Below are 10,552 nucleotides of genomic sequence, written 5' to 3' on the forward strand. Positions count from 1 at the left end.
AGGAAGAGCCAACTTGAAACCTGGAAATCAGGTTACGGTTTTACCTGTCTAGCTCAGTGATGGCGAACCTATGACACGCGTGTCAGAGGTGACACGCGAACTCATTTTTTTGGTTGATTTTTCTTTGATAAATGGCATTTAAATATATAAAATAAATATCAAAAATATAAGTCTTTGTTTTACTATGGTTGCAAATATCAAAAAATTTCTATATGTGACACGGCACCAGAGTTAAGTTAGGGTTTTTCAAAATGCTGACACGCCAAGCTCAAAAGGTTCTACATCACTGGTCTAGCTGCATAATCTTAGGAAAGTTATCTCATCTCCTTAGGGAAAGGCAGATTTAAACTTGAGGACACAGTTTTTCTTTAAACCTTTCTTACTTAGAAGGCATGGAAGATCATTGGGGCCTCACTGTTCTCATGTAGTTCTTTGTCACCATATCTCACATTCCATGGCAGACAATGTAGCAAACACATTACTATGAGAAGAGTCTAGGTTTATGACATAAAAAAAAGATAAACAAGTTAATAGAAATATGGAACTTTTACAACAGAAACTCTCTGGTTTCAACAGAGGCAAAAAGAAATACAAAACATTTATTATTATTTTTTATTGGCACAGATGATGTGGGTTTTTTATCCCTACTATTCCTAGCAAAATGTTTCTTTTAAAAAGAGTGTTTCTCCCAAGTTATTTTTCTTGGATGGATCACCTTGCAGATTATCTGTGTTTTGATGCCCTTCACAGGAGCAGGTAGATTGAAAGCATAAATGTTTAGAACTAAATAAATAAAGTTTTATACCATATTCATGACTTGAAATAGGAAAGAATTTCCTAAACAAGACATAAAAAGCACAAATCATAAAGGAGTAGATTAATAAAATTGACTCTATTAAAATTAAGAATATCTGCTTATAAAAACACATTATTAAGAGAGTGCAAAGAAAACCACAAACATACAACATATATAAATAACAAAGAACACATTAGAATACTAGTATATGAAGATTTTCCTTGAGTCAATGAGAATAAAACAATCCAATAGAAAAAGAACATTAAGAAAATTTGAAAGTGCCATACAGAAGATGGAACCCTAAATGAACAACAGATCAAGAGAGAAGAAAATGCAAATTAAAACCATAGTAGTTTCCCATTGTACACTGTGTGAGTGGTAAAAACCCCTACAATACCACATGTTGGTGAGTAAGGATTTGGTAGAAATTGTTTCACTGCACGTGGGATTACCAGTGGGTGTTAGCATTTGGAAACTTCCCCTGTAAAGTGAAATGAATGTAGCCTACAACGTAAGTGGGTATGTACCTTAGGGGACACATATAAGAATGTTCATGGCAGCATAACTATGCAAAAAATGAGAAAACACCCAAAAGTCTTTAACAGTAGAGTGGATACATTGTGGAATAGTTGTACAATGGAATATTAAAAAGCAATGACCATTTTAGCAAACTATAGCTTCTTATATCAACATGAATGAACCCTAAAAATAATAAGGTTGAGTGAAAGGAGAAAGTCACAAAAGAATATTTACTGTATGGTTCCATGTACATAGAATTCGGGTGGTAAAACTATTTTTTAAAAAAGCAAAAATCTAAAGGTCATAAAAGACAAGATAGCTATGAAAGAGCACTGGGAGTGTCCAAGTTACTGGAAGAGGTGGTAGACCTTGTTCTAGATCAAGGTCTTGTGATAGTTAAGGCTATTTTTGATAACTTGGTTTATAGTTTTATGATTATTGCTTATATGCCCTGCTTAAAGCAACTGGCTTCCCCTGAGCCCTGTACTGGTAAGTACCAGGCACTGTGCTAACTCAGTTTACATGAATTGTTTTATTTCATCTCCACACAATTTATGACATAAATGTGCTATTCTCACTTTACAAATGAGAAAACTGCAGCCTAAAGAAGTCCCTGAGAAAAAACCACAGAGCCCAGAATCACATCCAGGCCCTCGTGATACGAAACCTTTGGCCTTCTTTTACAAACAGACCAGATTGCCTTCCAAAGGTTGGAAGCTCAAGAGGTCGCTAACCCAGAATGATCCGGGTACCCGGCTACACCAATAGTGAGATGTCAAACAGACTGTTTAGTTCTGAACTTTGAAACTCAATGCTGGCTTCTTCACTGGCTAACAAAACACAGATGGACTGTTGGGGATGTAGATATTGGATGTGATTCAAGGGCAATCGACCTGATTATTCACATAACCAAAGCCTTCTTTGAGAAATAAACAAAATCTAAAGTTGCTGGAATTTTTTTAAATCTTAAAAATGTTAGCATCTTATAAATAAATGCGACATACATGTGAGCGCTATTCCCACTTCACAGATGAAAAAACTGAGCCTAAAGAAGTTCCTAAGACTTTTAGTTAAATTCACTTTGGAGAATGAAGACATTTGCATTGTCCATGTGTAGACATCATATTCCAGGTGCTTCCCTTCCCATCTCCCCTCTCCCGCCTCTGCATCATTCCTTGCTGAGTGATTTTGGTGAGCAAAAGCAACTGACCCCTGTGCAGAGCAGTAGAGAAGGCTTGTCAGAGTGGGGTCCAGGTCCAGGAAAAGAAAATGCAAGAAACCTACTGGGAATTAATGAAACAACTTCCAGTTTCCAAAACCCAAAGGAAAAGAGGCAGTGGTCCAATTCAAGGGACAAGCAAAACAACTTTGTTGGAGCTTCTAATGAGTACAGCTTGTCAGACCAATTAACCTTAGTTCCAACTAGACATTGTAATCTCCATTAGTTAGATAATGGAGAGGCAAACAGATCGTGTTCCTTTATTTCCTGACCAAATTTTTCCTCTGTGTTCAAGAGAAATGATCTAAAAGCTTTTAAGATACCAGTCAACAAGGTGTCGTGATACAACGACTGTATAAAAATTCTGATGTTCTCACATTTTTTTGTGGGGAAAATATCCTTTAGCCTAGGACACTGGTGTGTGTTTTTTTAACTTTTTTTTTTTTTTTTTTACTGTTGACACTGTAACAGATGTCCCCATTTTCTGCCCCTTTGCCCACTTCCACCCAGTGCTCCCCCCCCCCTTTTCTCTGGTCATCACCAAACGTTATCTGTGGCTATGGGTTTTGCATATATGTTCTTTGGCTAATCCCTTTACCTTCTTTCATCCAGTCCTTTCTTCTTCATCCCCTCTGAAATTTGTCAATCTGTTCCATGTATCTATCCCTCCGGTTCTATTTTGTTAATTAGATTCCACATATAAGTGAGATCATATAGTATTTGTCTTTCTCTGACTGCCTTAATTTCTTAGCATAATAATCTCCAGGTTCATCCATGCTGTCACAAAGGGTAAGATTTCCTTCTTTTTTTATAGATGAGTGATATTCCACTGTATAAATGTACCACTCATCTACTGATGGACACTTGGGCTGTTTCCAGATCTTGGCTATCCTATCTAATAAAGACAGAATATGCAAATTGACCATCACTTCACGACAAAGGATGGCGGCGCCCACAGCCAATAAGGAGGGAATATGCAAATTAACCAGCAAAGATGGCAGCAGCCGGCCCGGAGCGAAGGCGGGAGGCAGCTCCCAGCCCTGGAGCAAAGGCAGGAGGTGGTGCCTTGCCTGAAGTGAAGGCACAAGGCAGCAGCCAGAGGGAAGGCCCAGGTCCTGGGTGCTGGAGGGAAACTGGTGCCAGCAGCCAGGGTAAGGAAGGCCTATTCTTGCTCGAATCTTCATGCATTGGGCATCTAGTCCTATATAATAAAACCCTAGGTGGTGTCACGCCCTCACACGACGTCATCACAAGATGGCTGCCACAGATGGCCACCCTCAAGTCATCACAAGATGGCTGCACTCACATCATCACAAGATGGCCACCACAAGATGGCCTGCAGGGGAGGGCAGTTGTGGGCGATCAGGCTGGCAGGGGGGGAGGGCAGTTGGGGGCCATCAGGCCTTCAGGGAAGGGCAATTGGGGTCTATCAGGCCGGCAGGGGAGGGCAGTTGTGAGTGATCAGGCTGGCAGGGGAGGGCAGTTGGGGGCCATCAGGCTGGCAGGGGAGGGCAGTTGTGAGTGATCAGGCTGGCAGGGGAGGGCAGTTGGGGGCCATCAGGCCTTCAGGGAAGGGCAATTGGGGGCTATCAGGCCGGCAGGGGAGGGCAGTTGTGGGCGATCAGGCTGGCAGGGGGGGAGGGCAGTTGGGGGCAATTGGGCCAGCAGAAGAGGGAAGTTGGGGGTGATCTGGCCAGCAGGGGAGCAGTTAGGCATCAATCATGCCGGCAGGGGAGTGGTTAGGGGGCTATCAGGCTGGCAGGCAGAAGTGGTTAGGGGCAATCAGTCAGGCAAGTGGTTAGGAGCCAGCAGTGTTGGATTGTGAGAGGTATGTCCCAGATTGGAGAGGGTGCAGGCTAGGCTGAGAGTCACCCCCACCCATGCACGGATTTTGTGCACCGGGCCTGTAGTCTATATATATATAAAAGCCTAAGTGACCGTTACTACCGGTTGACTGAATGACCTGTTGACTGGTCACTATGATGCACACTGACCACCAGGGGCAGACACTCAATGCAGGAGCTGCCCCCTGATGGTCAGTGCACTCCCACAGCCAACCTCCCATGGTTCCTCCCCTCGGCCGGCCAGCCCAGATCAGCCCTGATCAGGATTGGGCAAGATGGCCCTAATCAGCCCCAATCACCGGCCAGGCTGAGGAACCCCACCCATGCATGAATTCGTACGCCAGGCCTCTAGTTGTAAATACTGCTGCTATGAACATAGGGGTGCATATATTCTTTCTGATTGGTGCTTGGGGATTCTTAGAATAAGTTCCCAGAGGTGGAATTGCTGAGTGAAAAAGCAGTTCAGTTTTTAATTTTCTGAGGAAATTCTATACTGTTTTCCACAGTGGCTGCACCAGTCTGCATTCCTACCAACAACACATGAGAATTCCCTTCTCTCTACATCCCATTAGCACTTGTTTGCTGACTTATTGATGATAGCCATTCCGGCAGGTATGAGGTGGATGATGTTTCGGAGACAAGTGGAGATTGTGTAGCTGTAGTTTAGAGTAGAAAGGAAAAGCAAATCTAGTATTTGGGGTGGAATTTTCCCTTTTAGATAATAATCCCTTTAAAATCAAGGAGGAAGTCATTGTGGTTGGGACGCTCTACAATGGACTTTGTATTTTTGCTTCCGTGGCTTTGTGAGTGGAACAGAACTTACATTTTGTTTACTTTCTTAGTTAGTATTTATTTTTTAGTTAAAATTCTACCTGTGAGGGAGCATGGATAAGGTAGCTCTGCACAGAAAGACAAAGTGTTCTTTCCTAAAGAAAGAAGCAAGGTCGCAAAACCCACTGAAACATAGGAGGAGCATTGGTGAATTTGATAAATTTTATAAAGATTTCATAAGTGCCAGCTTAATACTGAGATAAACTCAGAAGGTATCTGCCCTCAAGCATCCCACAGCCTGTGTGGCAGGTGCTCAAGACTTAATCCTGATAGCACAGGAAAGGGGCAGGGGCTAACGTACTGAGAAGCCAGGCTAGGCCCAGACTTCCCACACTGATAGGGATATCACCAGCTTAACAATGAACTTTCTGACCTAGGGTGCTCCCCCAGATTTGTCTGGGACGCTGATCAGTAGTGGTATCCAGGACCTGGGTAGGCTGAACTGTTATGGGGTAAGTTATGGGAACTCCTCACCTTCTCCAGTACCATTCCCATTTCTGACTGAAACATTTCAGGCTTGCCTTTCAGTGCTGGTGTCTGCCAACGAGGCACTGCCTCTTCCAGGAAGCCCTCCAGGCATCCACTTTATGCTCGTTTCCTTCCCACACCAATGCCATTTTGTGGAACTCCTGCCAGTCTCTCTCTCCCTCCCCCATCCTTCTTTTCCAAACATGTACTGCTTACTGAGTTTCAGGAACTCATAGCACTAGGAATAAAAAACAATAGGACCAGTATCAGCCTAGTTATGGAGTAGTCCTGTGCGGAAGTCCAACCTATAATAAAAATGCAATAAAGTATCACAGTTTCCCTGAAAACAAAGGACAAAAGGTACAAAGGGTAAGAGGAAGGAGGTATTTATGGGGAAAATGATAGAACAGTTTTTTCCTATGAAGTTACACTTGAATTGCTTTCTTCCTCCTCCCATTAAGTAAATTTCTCTTCCTTGCTTATATCATTTTCTCAGGTTTAAACTTTCTGAACCCAACAGTGTTCTGGACTAAAGGTCTAATGGCAAAGGCCTGGAGGAAGGGAAGGAAAACTCACTCTCATCTCATTTGCTTCATCAATTCTACTCCAAATGCCACATAGTTAGAACCCCAACTTTACAGAAGACAAATCTGGATCAGAGATGTTGACTGGCCTGCCCAAGAGCTCACAACTCAGAAGATCTCTTTCTGAGATGCATGACCAAACTTGTTTATCATGCATGATAAACATGACCATGCTTAACACAGTCTTACAGGGCCACTTGATGTCTTCCTACTCTCATAGTCTGTGGCTCCTCTGCTGTACAAGAAACCATCTCTTGGATGGTGAGAGAAGGGGGCTGCAGACAGTGCAGCAGGGGCATGGCTAAGTTCAACTTTCCCACAGGAGTGCCAGAATGGGGTCCAGGCTGGGCCTGCACCTGCTGGGTGGAGAAGGCCCAGCTCAGAACTACTTCCTCAGAAAGTCTGATAGCTTCATTTTTCACTGTTTTTGCTTCTGTTTGTTTGTTGTTGTTTTTTTAAAATATATTTTATTGATTTTTTTACAGAGAAGAAGGGAGAGGGATAGAGAATTAGACATCGATGAGAGAGATTGATCAGCTGCCTCCTGCACGCCCCCTACTGGGGATGTGCCCGCAACCAAGGTACATGCCCTTGACCCGAATCGAACCTGGGACCCTTCAGTCCCCAGGCCAACACTCCATCCACTAAGCCAAACCGGTTTGGCATTTTGCTTCTGTTTTTATTTCTAAAAATGCATATTGCTGTTTAACACATTTCTTTAAAATTAGTGAGAAGGAGCCACTTCTGGATTCATAGTGTCTCTTGCTCCCGAATGCCGCCTCCTTTCTGAGCTCACCTCAACTTCTGCTCGATTCACAGCAGCCCCAAGAACTGGTATGGGGGTTGTGTCAGCCTCCACCCCATCTCCATCACACCCCACCCAAACATTACAAGGAAGCAAATCTTATTGAAAATACCGTGTCTAATATGCAAATGCACCCACCAGATGAGTGCTCTAGCTATCCCCTCTAATGCTATTTTCATCAAAGGTCACACAAACCAATTTCCTGCTGAAAGCCTATTCTCACCTCTACCTTCAATACCACAACTTTGTCACCTTGGAGGCTTTTCTTCATATATGAGATATCGGTTGGTGGTGTCTTCAGGTGTTTGTGGTTATTAATGGCACCCTCTATTACTACTAAAAGCAACTCCACTTGGGAGATGCACTATCGGGTCACCCTATGCATTGAGTACATGCTGTGGGCCAGCTCTGTGATAGATCCCAAGGCTACGATACATAATAAAAGATCCCTCATTTGTAGGAGCTCACAAACACAGGAACCTTATACATAGTTTGTACAGGGACATATGAGCAAGTATTATCTTAGATGGCTCACCCCAATCTTCCCTTTTCTTCTTGGTTCCCTCAGTTCTAGTTAAGGAGTGTCATGGGGGCATTTTCTCAGCCCCTTGGCTGCCAAGTCCTTCTCCCTCAGTGTCCCATGAGAAAGCATGTGCCCCCTTAGAACCCTTTGTGGATACATATTACCTTTCAGTGTCTGATGGGGACATTCCTATGTGGCCCTTCCATATCCTACATGGACTTCTATGCCCATCCAGTACCTACATAGATGTCCTTATGTGTTCCATGAATGTCCCTTGTGAACAATTTCATGTGCCTCTCCAGTGTCCAATGGACCAGTGTGTTCCTTTTGTCTCATGTGTTTGCTAATATATACCCACCCATGCCCCATGCAGATATTCCATTGGGCTCTTCTAGTGTTGCCTGTGGACCTATATACCCCTTCAGTAATGCAAACTCTATCCAATTTGAAGGCTGAAGGCCCTGCAGGGTTACAGAGTAGCAAAGGGCCTCTGGGTGCATATGTGAGCAGAGAAAATGTCATGAATGTTTAAAAAGAACTCCTCTTATTTAAAAAAGATTCTGCCTCAGAGCCACTTGATAAATCGTTTAAAAATTTTAAAAAAAATGAGATTCATAGGCTTTGTTCTAGACCTATTGAATCTGAAGTGAGCCCAGGAATTTTCATTTTAAACAAGTCATGGAACTGATGAGGAAAATTAGACATTTTTTGCAGGGGAGGGGAGGTTAGCAGCCTGACTAATGTGCAGTATCCCTAATGCACATTTCTGTTAGCCTATAATCAAGTCACTGCCCCTTCCTTAATTATCTGGTCTTGCAAGACCTGTTTACCTAAATACTCCCATTTTACAGAGGCCATAAACGATGAACAATACACAACCCCCGGAGGGGGTTATCAGCACTGGCACCAGGCCAGGCCTTTAGGTGTGGTTTCACGGCCCCCATTCTAACACACAGGGCTTTTTGCAAAGCCCGCGAAAGGTCCGGAAGTCTGATCCATATTTGGGGGACAAAGAAACCAAAGGGTATAAAGAGGTTAGGAGTTCCCCACTTTATGGACAGCTCACTTCTTACCAGAGAAGCTGAAAATATCAGGTACTCACCTTCTCATTCTCCATTAAAGTTAAGGGTGGGTTATGATCTAGGCTTTACCAAGCAGGTGCATCAACCACATAAATCAGAATCTAACCATGAATCATGAAGTGTTGTGAAGTGGAAACAGGCAGAGCGTTTCCATTCTGTGGGTTTTGACTAGTTAATCACTATGGTCAGTTTCCAGAAACATTGGTGTCACTGGTTGTAGTAATAGCATCTGACATCTCATATAGATGATGTCTGTGCTTTATGTAGCCTACTAGAGGCCCAGTGCATGAATTTGTGCATGGGTGAGGTCCCTCAGCCTGGTTGGCAATCGAGGCCTACCGATGGGAGGGACTGCGGGAGGTTGGCTGGCTGGGGGAAGGGGTCATGGGAGGTTGGCCAGCTGAGGGGGGGTGCTGTGGGATGTTAGCCAGTGGGGGGGAGGGGGGGAGGTTACGGGAAGTTGGCTGGCTGTCAAGGGCGGGGTCAGGGACCACGGGAGGTTGGGCGGCCAGCCCCCCCATCGGGATCAATCGGAGGAGCCAGCCGGGCTTGGGGGGAGCGAAGGGAGGGACTGTGGGAAGTTGGCTGGTGTGGGGGAGGGACCACAGGAGGTTGGCCAAGGGGGTGGGGCCACAGGAGGTTGGCTGGCTGGACCCCCATTGGGACTGATTGGGGGGCCAGCCAGTGGGGGGGGAGGGGCTGCGGGAGGTTGGCTGTGGGAGCGCACTGACCACCAGGGGGAAGTTCCTGCATTGAGCGTCTGTCCCCTGGTGGTCAGTGTGCATCACAGGCTGCCTGCCTTGGGGCGGAGGGGCCCCAGTAGCCTTGCCCTTGGGGATGAACACGAAGGAGTTGTGGGAGTTCACACGGAGACTGGGCAGAGCCCGGGCCTGCAGGTCCCCCCCGGGAATCGTGTTCATATCTGGCTTGGAGGCCGGCCATATCTTGAAGGAGTCGTTGGTGCTGGTGGCCGAGGAGACCCAGTGGTGCTGGCTGGGAGTGGCACTGGCAGGGCTGACACTGGACAAAGCCAGGGATGAGGCTGGAGTGGCACTGGGGTCCCAGGGCTGGTGGGTGGGAGGCTCCCCCAACTCCAACTTTGGCTTGTACTCGCCCTGCCCAAGGCTGGATCCCGCAATGCCATTGGCAGTGCCTGCCAGGAACTCTGGGGTCAGGGGCCTGTTGGGGAGCAGGCAAATGCCCGACCCTCGGTGCAGGCCGCAAGGGTGGATGGTGAATGAGTTGTTGCTGGTCTTCTGCAAAAGTCACTGCACCGACCCTGGGCCGAGGACAGGTGGCTGTGGCAGCGGCTGTGGCAGGGGGCTACTGAGCTCTGGGATCCTGCAACGGCCTGGCTGCTGGTTGAACTTCTGGAGCAGATGGCCGATGGGGCCAGTTGATGGGAGCGCATAGTACAGAAGCCCCTCTGTGGCATGGATTTGGGCAGCCAGGCTGTTGGCGAGGTCTGGTGCAGCAGACTGGCCTAAACCAGCAGTCAGACATCCCTCTCACAATCTGGGACCACTGGCTCATAACTGCTCACCTGCCTGCCTGCCTGCCTGATCTCCCCTAACTGCCTCTGCCTGCCTGCCTGATTGTCCCTAACTGCCCTCCCCTGCTGGCCTGAGCCTGATCTTGCCCCAAACTGCCCTCCCTTGCTGGCCTGGTTGCCCCCAACTGCCCTCCCCTGCCGGCCTGATCGCCCCTAACTGCCTCTGCCTCGGCTGCCACCACCATGGCTTTGTCCGGAAGGAAGTCAGACATCTGGAAGATGGCTAGTTGATCCAGTCTAATTAGCATATTACCCTTTTATTAGTATAGATAGATTATATAGGATAGAATTGCTTAAATGGGGGTGGGGGCAGTTGGGGGCAATCAGGC

General features: G+C 46.2%; 1 protein-coding gene across 1 annotated transcript; it reads right to left on the reverse strand.

Annotated features, from left to right (window-relative positions):
- Positions 1-2,071: 2,071 nt before the first annotated feature.
- Positions 2,072-10,082, reverse strand: LOC118675772 (taperin-like). The gene is made up of 4 exons (XM_036348571.1): positions 10,023-10,082; positions 9,460-9,927; positions 5,894-5,915; positions 2,072-2,145 (listed from the first exon to the last, which is right to left on the reverse strand). Exons 1-4 carry the CDS (start codon positions 10,080-10,082, stop codon positions 2,072-2,074), a joined length of 624 nt encoding a protein of 207 aa, XP_036204464.1.
- Between the last annotated feature and the right edge of the window lie 470 nt (positions 10,083-10,552).

This window comes from Myotis myotis, unplaced genomic scaffold, assembly GCF_014108235.1.
Source record: "Myotis myotis isolate mMyoMyo1 unplaced genomic scaffold, mMyoMyo1.p scaffold_m19_p_2, whole genome shotgun sequence".
Taxonomy (NCBI): Eukaryota; Metazoa; Chordata; class Mammalia; order Chiroptera; family Vespertilionidae; genus Myotis; species Myotis myotis.